This window comes from Chiloscyllium punctatum, chromosome 17 (genome assembly GCF_047496795.1).
Source record: "Chiloscyllium punctatum isolate Juve2018m chromosome 17, sChiPun1.3, whole genome shotgun sequence".
Classification (NCBI taxonomy): Eukaryota; Metazoa; Chordata; class Chondrichthyes; order Orectolobiformes; family Hemiscylliidae; genus Chiloscyllium; species Chiloscyllium punctatum.
The window spans coordinates 54,552,323-54,570,461 of record NC_092755.1 but is presented as its reverse complement, the minus strand read 5'-3'; the positions used below and the strand labels follow the sequence as shown (position 1 = coordinate 54,570,461).

Here is an 18,139-nt window from a genome sequence, read left to right as displayed (position 1 = left end):
GCAAACCGCTCTGCATGCTGTGAATGTACATTGACTGCCCAACACAGAAAGAGCATACAACTAAAACATTCCCAAATGGACTGATGATTCCTGCAAGTAGAACAATGCGCTCTTCCAGATTAGTACCATCATCTTCTCCTTACGAATCTTCCAGGTCACACGTCATTTCAAAGGCTCCATCTGCTGACATCAGTGTGCCTGTGTATTATCCCCGACTTGAATCCACATGTTCAAGGATGCTGCTGCAAACAAGTTGGGGAGGGGGAAAGATGCAGGGGATTTGATCTGTGGGGCGTGAAAGAGAGAGGTGAGGTGGGAGTGGGGAGAGGACCGGGGGAGAAGAGAGAGGGACAGATAGACACAGAGATAAGGGCAGAGGGAGAAGAGAGAGAGAGAGAGAGAGACAGAGAGAAAGGTAAGGTGGGGAAACAGACCAGGAGATAGGGGAGGGCCCCTTCCCATCCTCCCCTCTCTTTCAGGCCTCCATGTCCCACATCCTCACTATCTGCCTCTGAACCCTATTTCAATATTGTGCTTCATCTCTGCACATGTGCAGTGAAGACTCTGTGTATTATGTCATGTCATTATAGCATGTCTGGAATTGTGAGCCTGTGTACTTGCTTGTATTGGGGGACAATTTTGAAAACTTTGAGATTCCATTTCGGTCAATTCATTGTGAAAAAGTTTTGCAAGCTGCATCTTGAAACTTGAAAGGGTTCAGAAAAGATTTAAAAGAACGTCGCCCAGGGTTGGAGGATTTGAGCTATAGGGAGAGGTTGAACAGGCTGGGGCTGTTTTCCCTGGAGTGTCGGAGGCTGAGGAGTGACCTTATAGAGGTTTGTAAAATCATGAGGGCCATAGATAGGGTAAGTAGACAAAGTCGCTTTGCTGGGGTTGGGGAGTCCAGAACTAGAGGGCATAGGTTTAGGGTGAGAGGGGAAAGATATAAAAGAGACCTAAGGGGCAACTTTTTCACGCAGAGGGTGGTACGTGTATGGAATGAGCTGCCAGAGGAAGTGGTGGAGGCTGGTACAATTGCAACATTTAAAAGGCATCTGGATGGATATATGAATAGGAAGGGTTTGGAGGGATATGGGCTGGGTGCTGGCAGGTGGGAATAAATTGGGTTGGGATATCTGGTCAGCATGGACGAGTTGGACCGAAGGGTCTGTTTCCGTGCTGTACATCTCTATGACTCCAAATTGCAAGTTGGCCACACCCTGGACATTACTGGGGATTATTCTTCTGTTTATAGCTCCCCCATTCCTATCTTCCATTATAATAGCCAGGGATTTCTCTCTTAATTCTTTTTAGTTATGAAGCTTCTTTTTTATTGATGCTGTTGGCCTCTAAGTGGGTGATCCCATGTGGCTGTAGCTATTGAACTGGCGGTTGTTTGTGTCACTGTGGAACATCTCATTTGATCCATGATGGCTTCCCAGTATATATTTTTCAAGGTTTCTGATACCTCTTCCAAAATTACGTTTCTTTCTGAAAACCAAACTCCAGTTAATACCAGGGGTCTTTCCGTGTTCAATACCTTAGCAAAGTCCAACAATCTAAAGGCAATTGGTGAGTTGGAATGCCCAAGTAGAATTTTTACAATCTTGCATCTTGTCTGTCAAATTCCATTGTATATTCCTCTGAAGAATGCTGTTTGTAAATTTCTCAAAGCCTGACCATTCCTCATCTTTGTCACCAATGTTGCTATAAGTTTTACGCAGTGTCCAACTGTAGAGCCTCACACTCTAAGAACTTTACACCTGACGTTGTTTCTAATCCAAAGTAACAGTGTCAAGGCCGTAACTTGTTTTTTTTTAGCTTCTCTGTAATATCTATCCACTTAATTGTTGCACTGATCATAATGTTCAGCTGTCCAAACCATATCTGAGAAGTCATATCCTGACATTTTGCATTTGGTTTCATCTCCAATTTAATCTCAATGACAATCTTCTGTCTGAAGGCTCAGTGGTATTATCACTAGATTCTTATTCCCAGAGGCCCAGCTAATGTCCTCAGCACTGCTGTTTGAATCCGGCCATATTAGATGATGTGAATTGAATTCAATAAAAATCTAGAATTAGAGTTTAATGATGACCATGAAACCATCAGACAAACCTGTCTGGTTCACTAATGTGCTTTTGTGGAATCTGCCATCCCAACCCAGTCTGGCCTAGATGTGACTCCAGACCCACAGCAATGTGGTTGACTCTTGACTGGGTGATTATGGATGGGCAGTAAATACTGGCCTGGCTAACGACAACATGTCCCATGAAGGAATTTAAAAAGAAACCCATCCCCAACTCCCTTCCCCACCCAGGGAGGAAACCTGTTACTTATTTCCACACCTGATCCCTGAACCGCACTGATGTAGTTCACTCTTAACTGCTCTCTGAAATGTTCAGCAAGCTGCTCAGTTTTAGGTGAGTCACCACCGTTTTCTCAAGGACAAATCAGGGAGGGACAATAAATTCTTAATTGCAAATGCTGGCATCCAAGCACAAATATTATAAAGAGCCCTGGAGCCTTACCTGACAATTACTGGATCAAATTAAACAACAGAGACCAGAATAACTGCTGAGCAGGCAGGATCAAATTACCCATTCCTATCAAATTGTACTTTATTTTCCAAGAGGTCCAGAGGTCTGGTGCAATTCAATAATGTGAATAAATGAAGCAGTCAACTCCCAAGTTCAGAGCTAGAGAATACAAAGAGGTTCAAATCTTACAAGTGATGCCGGAAGTAAACATGGCCTGAAACCATTCAGAACACATCTGTCACTTTAAGAGAGCAGTGTTGAGCATGCAGTGACAAAAGGGATTTGGGTTATTAATGTAATGTGATATCACCATAGTTCCAGAGGGCCATAAAGTGTCTCATGAGAAAGACAGGGTGCTGGTAGAGCATGCCTTTCAGACCGGATGCCTGTGACCAGTGGTGTGCCTCAAGAATTAATGCTGGGTCTGCTACTTTTCGTCATTTACATAAATGATTAGAATATAAATGTAGGACGTATAGTTGGTAAGAAAGTTACCTCAGAGTATAATGGGAACTTGATCAGATGAGCCAATGGGCCAAGGATTGGCGGATGGAGTTTGATTTAGATAAATGCAAAGTGCTACATTTTGGAACGGCAAATCAGGGCAGGACTTAAACACTTAGTTGTAATGTCCTGGGGAGTATTGCTGAACAAAGAGACCTTGGAGTGCAGGTTCATAGTTCCTTGAAGGTGGAGTCGCAGGTAGGTAGGATAGTGAAGAAGGTGTTTGGTATGCTTTTCTTTATTGGTCGGAGTATTGAGTACAGGAGTTGGGAGGTCATGTTGCAGCTGTACAGGATATTGGTTAAGCCACTGTTAGAATATTGCATTTAATTCTGGTCTCCTTCCTATAGGAAGGATGTTGTGAAACTTGAAAGGGTTCAGAAAAGATTTACAAGGATGCTACCAGGGTTGGAGGATTTGAGCTATGGGGAGAGGCTGAATAGGCTGGGGCTATTTTCCCTGGAGCGTCGGAGACTGAGGGGTGACCTTATAGAGGTTTACAGAATCATGAGGCACTTGGATAGAGTAAATAAACAAGGTCTTTTTACTGAAGTGGGGGGAGTCTAAAATTAGAGGGCATAGGTTTCAGGTAAGAGGGGAAAGATATAAAAGAGACCTAAGGGGCAACGTTTCACTCAGAGGGTGGTACGTGTATGGAATCAGCTGCCAGAGGAAGTGGTGGAGGCTGGTAAATTACAGCATTTAAAAGGCATCTGGAGGGATATATGAATAGGAAGGATTCAGAGGGAGAGGGGCAAGTGCTGGCAAATGGGACTAGATTAGGTTCGGATATCTGGTCGGCATGGACAAGTTCGACTGAAGGTTCTTTTTCTATGCTGTATATCTCCGTGATTCTATGACTGGTAGTGAGTTTAATCTGAGGGTCACTGTGCCTCCTTCAAGGGGAGAGTTTAATCTGGGGGTCACTGTGCCTCCTTCAAGGGGAGAGTTTAATCTGGGGGTCACTGTGCCTCCTTCAAGGGGAGAGTTTAATCTGGGGGTCACTGTGCCTCCTTCAAGGGGAGAGTTTAATCTGGGGGTCACTGTGCCTCCTTCAAGGGGAGAGTTTAATCTGGGGGTCACCGTGCATCCTTCAAGGGGAGAGAGGTTAATCTGAGGGTCACCATGCATCCTTCAAGGGGAGAGTTCAATCTGAGGGTCACCATGCATCCTTCAAGGGGAGAGTTTAATCTGGGGGTCACCATGCAACCTTCAAGGGGTGAGTTTAATCTTGGGGTCACCATACAAAAGGGGAGAGTTTAATCTGGGGGTCACCATGTATCCTTCAAAGGGAGAGTTTAATCTGGGGGTCACCATGCATCCTTCAAGGGGAGAGTTTAATCTGGGGGTCACCATGCATCCTTCAAGGGGAGAGAGGTTAATCTGAGGGTCACCATGCATCCTTCAAGGGGAGAGTTTAATCTGGGGGTCACCATGTATCCTTCAAAGGGAGAGTTTAATCTGGGGGACACCATACATCCTTCAAGGGGAGAGTTTAATCTTGGGGTCACTATGCAAAAGGGGAGAGTTTAATCTGGGGGACACCACGCATCCTTCAAGGGGAGAGAGGTTAATCTGAGGGTCACCATGCATCCTTCACGGGGAGAGTTTAATCTTGGGGTCACAATACAAAAGGGGAGAGTTTAATCTGGGGGACACCACGCATCCTTCAAGGGGAGAGTTTAATCTGGAGGACACCACGCATCCTTCAAGGGGAGAGTTTAATCTGGAGGACACCACGCATCCTTCAAGGGGAGAGTTTAATCTGGGGGACACCATGCATCCTTCAAGGGGAGAGAGGTTAATCTGAGGGTCACCATGCATCCTTCACGGGGAGAGTTTAATCTGGGGGTCACCATGTATCCTTCAAGGGGAGAGTTTAATCTGGGGGTCACCATGCATCCTTCAAGGGGAGAGTTTAATCTGGGGGTCACCATGCATCCTTCAAGGAGAGAGTTTAATCTGGGGGTCACCATGCATCCTTCAAGGGGAGAGTTTAATCTGGGGGTCACCATGTATCCTTCAAGGAGAGAGTTTAATCTGGGGGACACCATACATCCTTCAAAGGGAGAGTTTAATCTGGGGGACATCATGCATCCTTCAAGGGGAGAATTTAATCTGGGGTCAACGTGCCTCCTTCAAGGGGAATGTAAAATCTGGGGGTCAATGTGCCTCCTTCAAGGGGAGAGTTTAATCTGAGGATCACTGTGCCTCCTTCAAAGGGAGAGTTTAATCTGGGGGACATCATGCATCCTTCAAGGGGAGAATTTAATCTGGGGTCAACGTGCCTCCTTCAAGGGGAGTGTTTAATCTGGGGGTCAACGTGCCTCCTTCAAGGGGAGAGTTTAATCTGAGGATCACTGTGCCTCCTTCAAAGGGAGAGTTTAATCTGGGGGTCACCATGCCTCTTTCAAGGGGAGAGTTTAATCTGGGAGTCACCATTCATCCTTCAAGGGGTGAGGATGAGAAGGCAGGACCTTTATGGTAACCTCAGCTGGTACAGGAACTGAACCTGTGCTGTTGGTGTCACTCTGCATTGCAATCCATCTCTCCAACCAATTGAGCGATTTGACTGCTCCCATTCCAGAGACTACCCATCAGAAGACTTGAAAAGAGATGGTAAAGCAAGTTATCAAGGAACAGAGTCAGGTCTGAAGAAGGTGAGCAAAGTGCTGAACTGGTTAAAAGTGAGCAATGATATTGAGGAGGACACCAGTCAGCAGTGTCCTTCAAAGAATATCAAACTGAGCAATCGCAAAAGCTAATCATGACAGACTAACCATGGATGAAATTTGCAGTAGACTTTACAATGATTATGTATTTCTAGTTATTTACTATTCAGACTACTGGGAGTTAGACCAGTTTACTCGAGTGAAATCACAGAGAGCACACTTCAGTCATCATGACATTTCCAATATGGTGAAGGTTGACAACAGCCCCAGTTCATGAGTGGAACGTTTAGACATGCCATAAATAATGGGAATTTCAGCTTCAAAACCTAATTGCTCCCGGTCAAATGGAGGCTTGAGACAGCAGTGAAAATTGCCAAAAAGAACCATCACAAAATCCACTGACCTATCATAAACATTCACAAGGCAATTTTAGATTGAAGTAACTTACTGAATTCATAGAAATCTGTTCAGTCAGGATCTAATGTCACACTGTACCAAGACTACTGTTCCACTAGCTGAAACAGGACTGCTGAAGCCAAACGTAGCAACAGAGGTGGGTGATAAGATCAACATTTCTATTGAAAGCTAAATGTCACTTAGAAAAATCAGCCAAGTCATTACCAGAATTGAGATGGACAGCGTTCAGTGAGCAAACATTCCACACACTTGAGAAAGACTAGTTAACTTGAAAATTCTATGATGAAGTTGCCACCTCCATTGTGAAAGGTGAAAGTGAATAACCACATCTATTGTTATAAAGACCTACGGGAGAAACTGCTCCTTCAACAACAAATTGCAGACAAGACATACTTGATTTCATCAACGAAAAAAGAACCAGAAGGAACATCAGTCCTGGAGGTGAACAAGTATGTCAAATCAGTAACAACACTCTCCAGAGCCATGCAAAAAGCCTACGCTAGACAAACAAGCAATCATGACTCATAGACATACTATTAAAATGGTAGAATACTAGAATCCCTACAGTGTGGAAAAGGCCCTTTGGCCAAACAAGTTCACACTGACACTCTGAAGAGTAACCCACCTAGACCTACTCCCTGACCATATATTTACCCCTGACTAATGCACCTAACACTGTGGGCAATTTAGCATGGCCAATTCAACTGATCTACACATCTTTTGGATTGTAGGAGGAAACCCACGCAGACATAGGGAGAACATGCAAACTCCACACAGTTACCTGAGGTTGGAATTGAACCTGAGGCCCTTGGGTTATGAGGCAGCAGTGCTAACCACTGAACCATTGTGTCACCCCCAACCTTTAAATGCTTTAAAAGTTGTGTATGAAACTCTGGACCTTTTTATCCTTAACAAGTTATATTGTTTGCAGGTATAGGTAACAGACAGAGAGGCAGGACTCAAGAAAACCTTTGAAGATGGTGAAAAAAGGGGTTGATGTATAAAAAATACTGGCAAATGGGTCCAGAGACAACATAATCTTTTTAAAAATGACTTGGACAAGTTTTGTTGCCGTTGTGTTGGCAAAGAACCTGCAGTCCCTGCAACAACAGTAAAATAACGTAGAGATTATAAGCTCCAAAAGAAAACTAAAGAATTACAACAGCCAGTTTGCACACACAAACCGCGAGGCGATTAATAACCGAATCTGCAATTTTTGGTGGTTCATGAATAAGTGTTGACCAATCCCTTGCTCAACTTCAAAAAATGTGAGGGGAATCTTATATATCCACTCTAGAGCACGAAAAGAGCCTTGGTTTAATGTGACATTCAGCATTCAGAATATGCCAAAGTGAGTGAAATAACTTTGAAGAACTGAACACAAAGTGCTGAACCCCAGCGGACCACAGCTTATCAAGATCACAAGATAAAAACAGCATTTTTAAAAATTGCCAAAAGTCATAAATCTCAATCAAGTTGGATTTTTTTAACAGAGCTGTCCCAAGCACCTATTTTATGTTCCAAGCCAAGTTCTAAGCTACTGATAACCTTTCAGTTCTAGTTCCACGTTCCCTGAACTGAAATACAACTACTAGCTTCTGTCTTGAACGGCTGTTGCCCAGGTAACCTGTACCACAAAAGCCTGAACAATAATCTGACATCGATCTCTCTTTGGGTCAACGGCGAACAACTCGTTTGCTGTTCATTTTGGGTTTTTGAAGTGTCGATTTCAAATGCGGTTACACAGAGCAATGCAAAAATGGCCAGAGCTTCCATTATCCCCCAGGTTAAAGAGGATTGGCTGTGTACAAAACCACCAAACTGCCAGTTGCATTGTTGATCAAATGTTCCAAACAGTGCGTAACAACTCAGAACACATGGCTTCAGGCACATGAAGGCAATGAAGGTGCCTTTATGCAAAGCTAAGTTCTCCTAAAAGGGACATTTTAAATATAAGTGCAAATCAATTGTGTGATTTTGATTGATATATGGGGTCCTGTACCTTAGTCAGCAGTCTCACTCCAGATACACAATTGATTTACAAAGTGTCTTAAAAATTGTCAACCTCATGTTCAAATTCCTAACCTTTGCGAACTTCCTACACACCAACCCCACTGCAAAAAGGCTTCCCTTCTGTCCAACTCCCTATCCTTTTTCTCACCATCGGTGGTAATTTCAGTTGTTGAGGTTGTAAACTATGGAAATTTCTCCCTTAAATCTACCTTTCTCCTCAACATCTACTTCTAAGACTACCTGAACTAATATTCCCTTATTTAGCTCACATCAAATTTTGTTTACTGTCTTAGTTTTTGTATTACCACATATTCACCTTTTCCCCCCGCCCCCTCCTGAACTCAAACTCTCTGAGGCCAAACAGTCTGTCCTCACGTTCATGCTCCCCCCTGCCGTTCCCACCTCAACCAGTTCCATACTCACCACAATGTGGGGCTCTTCTCCTTCCTCTGCCTTCATGCTTCCTTCTTTGACAAAGACTCGCACCCTCCCTCCCGTTCTCCCCCCTCCAACCTTCCTCTTCCACTTGGACACCTCCCCCCCCCCCCCCCCCCGCCAGCCTCTTACTCACCCTGGAACTCTTTCTTACTGAGTGCTGACATGACATCAGCAGCCTCAATTTCTCCATGCCCCTCACCTACTCCAATCTCACCCTCCTCTGAACATGCAGCACTCCCCTCTCTCCACATGTTTCACCATCAAACCCACTAACAGAAGGTGGGGCAGAGGTAGTCTGGAGGACAGACTTCTATGTTCCACAGGCCGTACGCCAGCTCTCCGACACCAGGCCCTACCTCCTCCTTGACCATGACCCCACTGTGACCCATCATGCCAAAATCACTCGCACTGTCTGTGACCTCATTGCCTCCAGTGATCTCCCCCCCCATTGCCTCCAACCTCATAGTCCCCCAGCCCTGCACTACCTCGTTCCACCTGCTCCCTAAGATCCACAAACCAAACGGGCTGCATGGTCTCAGCTCCTTCCTTCCCAACAGACCCATCCAGTCCCTCTCCACCCGTACCCTCGTCCGCCTCACTAAATTAGTCCTCACTCTCAATGATCTTTCCTTCAACTCTTCCCATTTCCTCCAAATTCAGGGGACAGCTATGAGCAGTCTCATGGGCCCTAGCTATGCTACCTCCTTGTTGGCTCTGTCAAACAGTCCCTCTTCAGTACCTACACAGTCACTGTGCCCCAACCCTTCCACCGCTACATCGATGACTGCATCGGTGCAGTGTCCTGCACTCAGGCTGAACTGAAGCAGTTCATCAACTTCACCCACAACTTCCACCCTGCCCTTACGTTCATTTGGTTCACCTCAGACACCTCCCTCCCCTTTCTTGTCCTCTCCATTTCTATTTCCAGCCACGGTTTAATGGACTGACATTTGCTATAAACCCATAGACTCTCATAATGATCTGGATTAGTGGTGCTGGAAGAGCACAGCAGTTCAGGCAGCATCCAACGAGCAGCGAAATCGACGTTTCGGGCAAAAGCCCTTCATCTTATTCCTGATGAAGGGCTTTTGCCCGAAATGTCAATTTCGCTGCTCGTTGGATGCTGCCTGAACTGCTGTGCTCTTCCAGCACCACTAATCCAGTATTTGCTTTCCAGCATCTGCAGTCATTGTTTTTACCTCATTTTTATCTCATAATGATCTGGTCTACATCTCCTCCAACCCCATATCCTGCGAAAATTCCATCCCATTTTCCCAATTCCTCTGTCTCTGATGCATCTGCTCTGATGAGATGTTCCACTCCCAAGTATCTCAAATGTCCACCTATTTTGAACAATGTGCTTTCCCCGCTCTGTCATCCAGACAGCCCTCCACTGCACCACCTCCATTTCCTGTTCCACTGCTCTACACCCGCCGCCCCCAATGCAATAATGTCAGAGTTCCCCTTGTCTTCACTTTCCACCCCACCAGTCTCCACATCCAAAGTATCATCCTCAAACACTTCAACTCCAACTAGACCCCACCACCAAGAATATCTTCCCCTCCCCACCCCTCTCTGCCTTCCACAAGGACCATTCCCTTCCTGACTCCTTGGTTCACACCACTCTCCCCACCCCCTTCCATCTCCCCCCTCCCCCAGTAGCTTTCCTTGCAACCATAAATGATGCAATACCTGCCGGCACACCCTCCATCCAGGGCTCCAAACAGTCCTTCCAGGTGAGATAGAGGTTCACCTGCCTCTCTTCCAACCTAGTTTACTGCATCAGGTGCTCCCGGTGTGGTCCTCTCTACATTGGGGAGACCGAATGTAAATGAAGAAAAGTTTTATCGAGCATCTCAGCTGGGCCTGCAATGGCCGATCTGACTTCCCTGTCACCGCCCATTTCATATCTGCTTCCTATTCCCTCTCTGACATGTCCACTCTCAGCCTCCTCCATTGCCACAGCAAATCCGACTGCAAATTGGAGGAACAACACCTCATCTTCCACCTGGGCAGCCTACAGCCTGGAGGCCTCAACAATGAGCTCTCCAATTTTGAATAAACTTCCCATCTATCCCCGCCTCCATCTCCAGCCCTGCCTCTTCACCGATCCCTCCTTCCAGCTACCACGTGGATTCATTCCTCCCACCAACCAACCAGGTCATATCCTCTACCTGTATTCATCTATCACCACTCTGCTCCTATAACCCTCCACCCTGCTTTATCTATAGCTTCCCCCTACCCCACCTCCATTCCTGAAGAAGGATAATCATCGACTTCTCGGCTTCCTGATGCTCCCTGGCTTGCTGTGAACCTGCAGTCCTTCATGGAGGAGGATGACTCTGTTCCCCTCTCAGGGTGAGTGACTCTGTAGGTGACTATACAGACCAGTGAGGCTTCTGCAGGCTGTGTTACACTTGGGGCAGGTGGTGGTCATGGGAAGGGATGGATGGGGTGTTAGTGACAGCGTACTCCTTTCACCTGGCATACACGTTTCCCCAACAGTGTGTCTTAGGGTTCCTGACACCTTCCTGGATATTCCTCTTTCACTTTGGACAGTCTTGGGCCAGTGATTCCCAGGTGGCTGTGGGAATGCCAAGCCTTTCCAGTGAGACCTTGAGGGCATCACTGAAGCACTTCCTCTGACTGTCATTTTAGATCTGGGACTAGAGCACCTGCTTGAGGAGTCTCATGTCATTTTGTTTTACATGGTTGTTTTACTATGGTAAAGAAACCATCCAAAGTTGCCATCAACTATTTAAAGTAAACCATTTCTAATTTTAAAAAGTTTCTTTTTAGATTAGGTTCTCTAATCTGGAAACAGGCCCTTTGGCCCAACAAGTCCACACCGACCCTCCGAAGAGTAACCCACCCAGACCCATTTCCCTCTGACTAATACACCTAACACTACGGCCAATTTAGCATGGCCAATTCATCCGACCTGCACATCTTTGGACTGTGAGAGGAAACCGGAGCACCTGGAGGAAACCCACACAGACACGGGGAGAATGTGCAAACTTCACACAGACAGTCACCCATGGCTGGAATTGAACCTTGGTCCCTGGCACTGTGGGGCACTATGCTGAGTAAGTCTGCCAATATTAAACAGACAAATATTAAATCACTTCTTCCTCTTTTCAATGCCCATCTGTCTGCTGTATACTTCAAATCTTTCCTCATAGCACAATCTTGACAACTGAAGTTGGGATTTACAATGGTTAGAACAGTAGGCAAATGTGTAAAACATCAGGACCATACTCTCATGTCAAGGACACTAAATTATCCAAAGACTATTTACTGGTGCCTCCTTATTAACTGTTGAGAGAAATACCAAGGAACGCGTAAAGGGCTTTGACTCTTATTGTTGCCACGATGGTATTAGTTTATATTGCTCTTTTACTGAGTCACCCTAATAACGGTGACACTTAAGTTGAAACTTGTGGTTAAATTGACATTCTGATGGTCAGCAAATATGCCCTGGAGAGGGAGCAAATGATACAGGTGCAAAGTACTGTGTTGGGAGAGCAGGATAGTGTATTGATTGGGAGTCAGTAATCAGTAATCACAGCAACCACAAATGAAATTACTGAAGAGTGTATTATCTATCCAAATCAAGGATAAGTGATCATTTTAGATGATCAGGGAGGAACTTGAAAAGGCCAGGGAGCATTGAGATTTTGTGATCCATTGCTGAAACTGGGAGGAGTGTCTGTGGAATGGTAAATAAGAGTTAGGACTAAAAAGATATGCCTTGTGCAAATTGTCATAGAGACAGATATCAGAACCATCATGTGGCTAGATTCCCTATTACCACTGCATTCCTATTCTGCTCCTCTGAGGAGCACTTTGGATTTCTAACTTTCTCCCTCTCCAGGACAAAGTTGCTGACCATCAGCATTTCAAATTGACAGCAAATTTCAACCGATGCATCACTTTTGTTAGATTTGAGAAAGAATGATTGTTTCGTATTAAACATTGACACAGGTACTGGAACACTAAAGAGTGATGCTGATGGGACAGGCACTACCTGAAATAGAATGGGACCAAGGTCCCCAGAGAAATTGTAGACAGATGGTTAAGACTTTAAACTACGAATATGGAAGGATCAAGAAACTAAACCTAATTATAAACAGGAAGGCAGAGTATAGACTAAACTAAACACAAACAAAAATGAGTGAGAATAAATATTTATTCTCAGGAGTGGAAAAAGATGATTGAAAATAATATAGACAGAGCAACAATCAAAATTAGCCAAGCTGTCTGCACAGTAATGTGCAAAGTGCCCATCATAAAACAAGGGAACTGGAGACAAAAATAAGATACACAAACCAGATATAATTTGTGCTGCTTTTTTATTTATCCTTTCATGGGATGAGAATGTAAATGATAAAGCCAGAATTTGTTATCAACAGTGGGCTATTCAAAAGGCAATATTGTGGTGGGTCTGAAGTTACATGTAGGCTCGGGAGTTGGTTAGAGACAAAAAAACTGCAGTTGTTGGTTTCCAAGGGAGACAAGCAGGAGGCTGGAAGAACATAGCAAACCAGGTCCTGAGGAAGGGTTACATCCAGGACATTGGCCTCTCCAACTGCTGATGCTGCCTGGCTTGTTGTGTTCTTCCAGCCTCCTATTTGCCTACCTTGGGAGTTGGTTAGCTCATTTGGCTGGCTAGCTGGTTGGTGATACAGAGTGATGCCATCAGCATGGGTTCAATTCCTGCACTGGCTAAGGTCACCATGAAGGCTCTGTCTTCTCAACCTCACCTCTTGCCTGAGCTGTGGTGACCCTCAGAGTTAAACCATCAACAGTCATTTCCCTCTCTGATGTGAGTGGACTATGGTCACTACACACGGAGGCCAGACCCAAAGACATTAATGAAGCAGATGGTTTTCTTTATGACAACTTGGATAATTTTATGAAACAACAGGTCAGGGAATTAAACAATTCAAGGTATAATATATCTAAAAAGGGGAAGTAAATTATTAAACAGCAATCTAGGTTTGATCAACATATTCTATCAGTTGCATGACACTATAATCTTTTCCTATAAATTCTGTGTCTTATGACCCTGCCTCACTAGTTACCTGATGAAGGAGCAGTGGTCTGAAAGCTTGTACTTCCAAATGAACCTGTTGGACTATAACCCTGGTGTTGTGTGATTTTTAGCTATATGATAAAGGCAGTATAAACATGTCATCAATGAAACATAAACAGAATTAATGTGAATAGAGATAAAATATGTTAAGATCAGTTTAATAATCATTCCTCCAGCGTCACTGATTCATATTCTTGGAACTTCCTCCTCAGTGGCACTCGGTCTACTTACACCCAGTGGGCTGCTGTTCGAGAAACCAGCTCACCACCAGCTTTCCAAGGGCTACTCGGAATAGACAATAAACATTGGCTCAGCCAGCAGCCCCCAAATCCCATGGATGAGTTTTTTTAAAAAATCAATTCATCTAAATAATGGAAAGGAAATGAAGGAAAAAATGTTCAAAACAATAAGATATAAGAAAGAAATAGAATAATAATTCTGGAAGACATCAAATTTCCCCAAATTATTTGTTCAGACGTTGTAGGTGAAAGGCAGAAGGGAATGGAGTTTCAGCAATGTATATAGGACTGTTCCTAATTCACTTGCAAGAAACCCAACAAGACAGGATGAGCTATTGGAGTCTAGGAATGGAAATGAATAAAAACAAGTAAAAAGATGTAGGGCAGTATGGTGGCTCAGTGGTTAACACTGCTGCCTCACAGCACCAGGGAGCTGGGTTCAATCCCAGCCTTGTCTGTGTGGAGTTTGCATATTCTCCCAGTGTCTGTGAGGGTTTTCTCCCACAGTCCAAAGGTGAATTGGCCATGCTAAATTGCTCATAGTGTTTGGTGCATTAGTCAGAGGGAAATGGGTGGGTTACTCTCTGGAGGGTTGATGTGAACATGTTGGGCCAAAGGGCCTGTTTTCACACTGTAGGGAATATTTAAAGAAAAAAGTTGAAGTAGGGGAACATGTAGGCAACAGTTACCATAATGCATAGGTTCTGAGATAATGATTGCAAGGGGCATAAACATAAAGAAAACAAAACAATGATTTGGAGAAAAGATAACATAGTAGTCTGACAATTGAACTTTGGAAAATAAAAAGGATAATATTGACAAGCAATACTGTAGAACAGCAATAGGAAACATTGGAGGTGTGTGGACAGTGAAGAAGGTTGCCTGAGATTACAACAGGATCTTGACCAGATGGGCCAATTGGCTGAGAAATGGCAGATGGAGTTTAATTCAGATAAATACGAGGTGCTGCATTTTGGGAAAGCAAATCTTAGCAGGACTTATACACTTAATGGTAAGGTCCTAGGGAGTGTTGCTGAACAGAGTGACCTTGGAGTGCAGGTTCATAGCTCCTTGAAAGTGGAGTTGCAGGTAGATAGGATAGTGAAGGCGGCGTTTGGTATGCTTTCCTTTATTGGTCAGAGTATTGAGTACAGGAGTTGGGAGGTCATGTTGCAGCTGTACAGGATATTGGTTAGGCCACTGTTGGAATATTGCATGCAAATCTGATCCTCCTATCAGAAGAATGCTGTGAAACTTGAAAGGGTTCATAAAAGATTTACAAGGATGTTGCCAGGGTTGGAGGATTTGAGCTATAGGGAGAGGCTGAACATACTGGGGCTGCTTTCCCTGGAGCATCGGAGGCTGAGGGGTGACTTTATAGAGGTTTATAAAATCATGAGGGGTATGGATTGATAAGTAGACAAAGTCAATTCGCTGGGGTTGGGGAGTCCAGACCTAGAGGTGAGAGGGGAAAGATATAAAAGGGACCTGAGGGGCAACGTTTTCATGCAGAGGGTGGTGCATGTATGGAATGAGCTGCCCAGAGGAAATGGTGGAGGCTAGTACGATTGCCTCCACCATATATTGGGTATATGAATAGGAAGGGTTTGGAGGGATATGGACTGGGTCTTGGCCGGTAGGAGTAGATTGGTTGGGATATCCAGTCGGCAGGAACAAGTTGGACCAAAGGATCTGTTTCCATGCTGTACATCTCTATAACCCTTACGACTCTACTTAAAAGAGTGTTCACCAACCATAAACCTTACATAGATATGGAAAGGACCCCAGAGAACTACAAATGCTGGAGCCTGTACAAAATATGGGAGATGAGTCAACACAATAATTACAGGCCAATCTGGGATGCAATGAATTTGCATCTGGAAAAAACATAAACACCACTCAGCATGGATTTGTTAGTTGAAAATCTTGTCTGACACAATTAGGTTCTTTGATTAAATATCAGAGAGGGTTGATGAAGATCATACAACATTTAAAAGGCATCTGGAAGAGTATATGACAAGGAAGGGTTTAACATGATTTGGGCCAAATGCTGGCAAAAGGGGCCAGATTAATTTAGCACGTCTGGTTGGCATGGAGATGTCGGCTCGAAGGGTCTGTTTCTGTGAAGTTCACCTCTATGACTCCACAATTCTATGTGGTTGAGATTGTGCAGATATTTTTAATCAACCCACTTGGATTTGGTGTCAGTGGGACTGGAACCAAACCTCCTGGCTCAAAGGTAAATCACTGTGCCACAAGAGATCTCAGATGGTTGACATTGTGGATCATGGCTTTTAAGTGCAGTTGATGAAATCCCACATATTACATGTGTTTTTAATGTCTTGTGGGATGTGGGCCAGCAGTTATTGTCCTTGAAGGTGGTGGTGAGCTGTCTACTTGCAAGGCCGTAGTCCCTGTCCTGTCAGTTGACCCACTAAGTTATTAGGGAGGGAATTCCAGAATTTTGACTTGGTGGCATTGAAGGATTGGGGATAGATTAATGGCAATAGTGAGTGGTTTGGAAAGAAACTTAAAGGTAGTGGCGTTAGACGTATCTACTGCCCCTTGCCTTTCTAGATAATACTGGTGATTGGTTTGGAAGGGGAATTTCTGCAATGCATCTGTGAATAATACACATTGATTACTGTTACTGTGAGTGGGTAGTGGAGGGACTGAATCATTGTGGATGCAATGCTAATCAAGCGGTCTGCTTTGTCCTGGATGGTGTCAAACCCATCCAGGACAAAGCAAAACGTGAGTAAAATTGAAACCCAAGTCTAAACGGGCAACGAGAGCTGGGATACAACACCAAGTGAGACAGAGATGTTCTTGTGGGAAGTTCTCAGACCAATAAATCTGACCACTGTTCTTTTTGATATATCCAAATTCCTCAGGCTGTGACCAAAGCAAACCAAGCATATCAGTAATCCACATGACACTTATTTCCGTTTATTTCCTTTCCTCGCCCAATCTTCTCTCACCCTTCTCTCCAATGCCTCTGTAATTTCTCACAGCTCTCTTTCCAATCGAGGCAGAGCTGCACCAGTTGAAGGACCTCTGTGACCCAGCTCGACCTCCAACGCTGGCCAGGAATAACACGATTTGTGCCACAAAGGCAAGAGGGAAATGCTCACTCAAGACTTTGACAACACTTTTGAAAAGGAGGATGCTAATGAGCAGAAGAATGACAATCGGTTTTCTAAATCACAGTCCACTTCCTACCCTCAAGGGATCGTTCACCCCTTTCTCCACGCGTTCGTCCGACAAGAAAAGGAACTTTTGAACCTTTAATCGTGGAACTATGAAACGTGCGAGTGAGTAAAGAGAATTTAATCGCTCCGAGCTCTCACCGGGGACGGTTGCTGTAGCCATTTAGAAAGCGCACCCTAGAAAACACAACCTGCATTTGGATGGCGCCGTCAACTTGGTAACCAACCAAGGGATGAGGGCTCATCAGTTCACAATCACTTTGGGCTGCAAATTTTGCAAAAAATAAAATCAAACTGTTCACACACAGGGCAAATGATAATTTTCCAATAATGCAAACCAATCCACTTCGTACAGAAACACAATCAGGAAACAAAAGTCGATGGAATTAGCTTCATTAATTTTGTTTTTTTTTTACCGTCCTTGTCAAACGACTGCGAACAATTTCCGAGTCCTTCCTTTTTCCCCAGTGGGTACTCACTCCGCTCTCCCTCAGCAGCTGGGAGCCACCGCGCGGCTGATTGACAGCTCCCAGGATGGTCGCCCAGTAACCAAAAGGACGCCGGAAGTCCCGGTCCCAGTCGCCAAGCAACAGGAGGACTCCGGAAGCAGCGGGCGGGAATTTTAGCGCCCAGTGAAGGGCGACAGAGAGAATCTGTAACCTCAGTTTTATCAAGTCCCTCGTACCTCTATCATCTCTTTGGGTAATCAATCCAATGTGAAGGAGGGATGCTGGAGGCAACATATGGTTTACCTGAGAATGAGATACTAAGTCCATCTGATACTCCAGAGAGTTACATGTCAAACATCAAAAGCAACAGTATTTGGACCCTGCATGATTCTGGATTCAATACCGAGTTCTCTAACTTTAGGGCTTGAGCTCTCCCATCATGTGCTTACCCCAACCCCAGCACACCAGGCCTTGTTATCACACACACACAGCCCATTGTTAGCCACTAACAGGCCCCATTAATAGCTATTCATTCTCCTAGTCAGATCCTTTGTTCGCCCAGC

At 44.7% G+C, this 18,139-nt stretch overlaps 1 protein-coding gene across 1 annotated transcript in view; it reads right to left on the bottom strand.

The window, feature by feature from the left end:
- Positions 1–17,870, bottom strand: part of LOC140487649 (uncharacterized) — a 44,594-nt gene extending 26,724 nt beyond the window's left edge. Inside the window, exon 1 of the mRNA XM_072586933.1 lies at positions 17,544–17,870. Coding sequence (XP_072443034.1) covers positions 17,544–17,870 — 327 coding nt within the window. The remainder of the gene's footprint in view (positions 1–17,543) is intronic.
- Between the last annotated feature and the right edge of the window lie 269 nt (positions 17,871–18,139).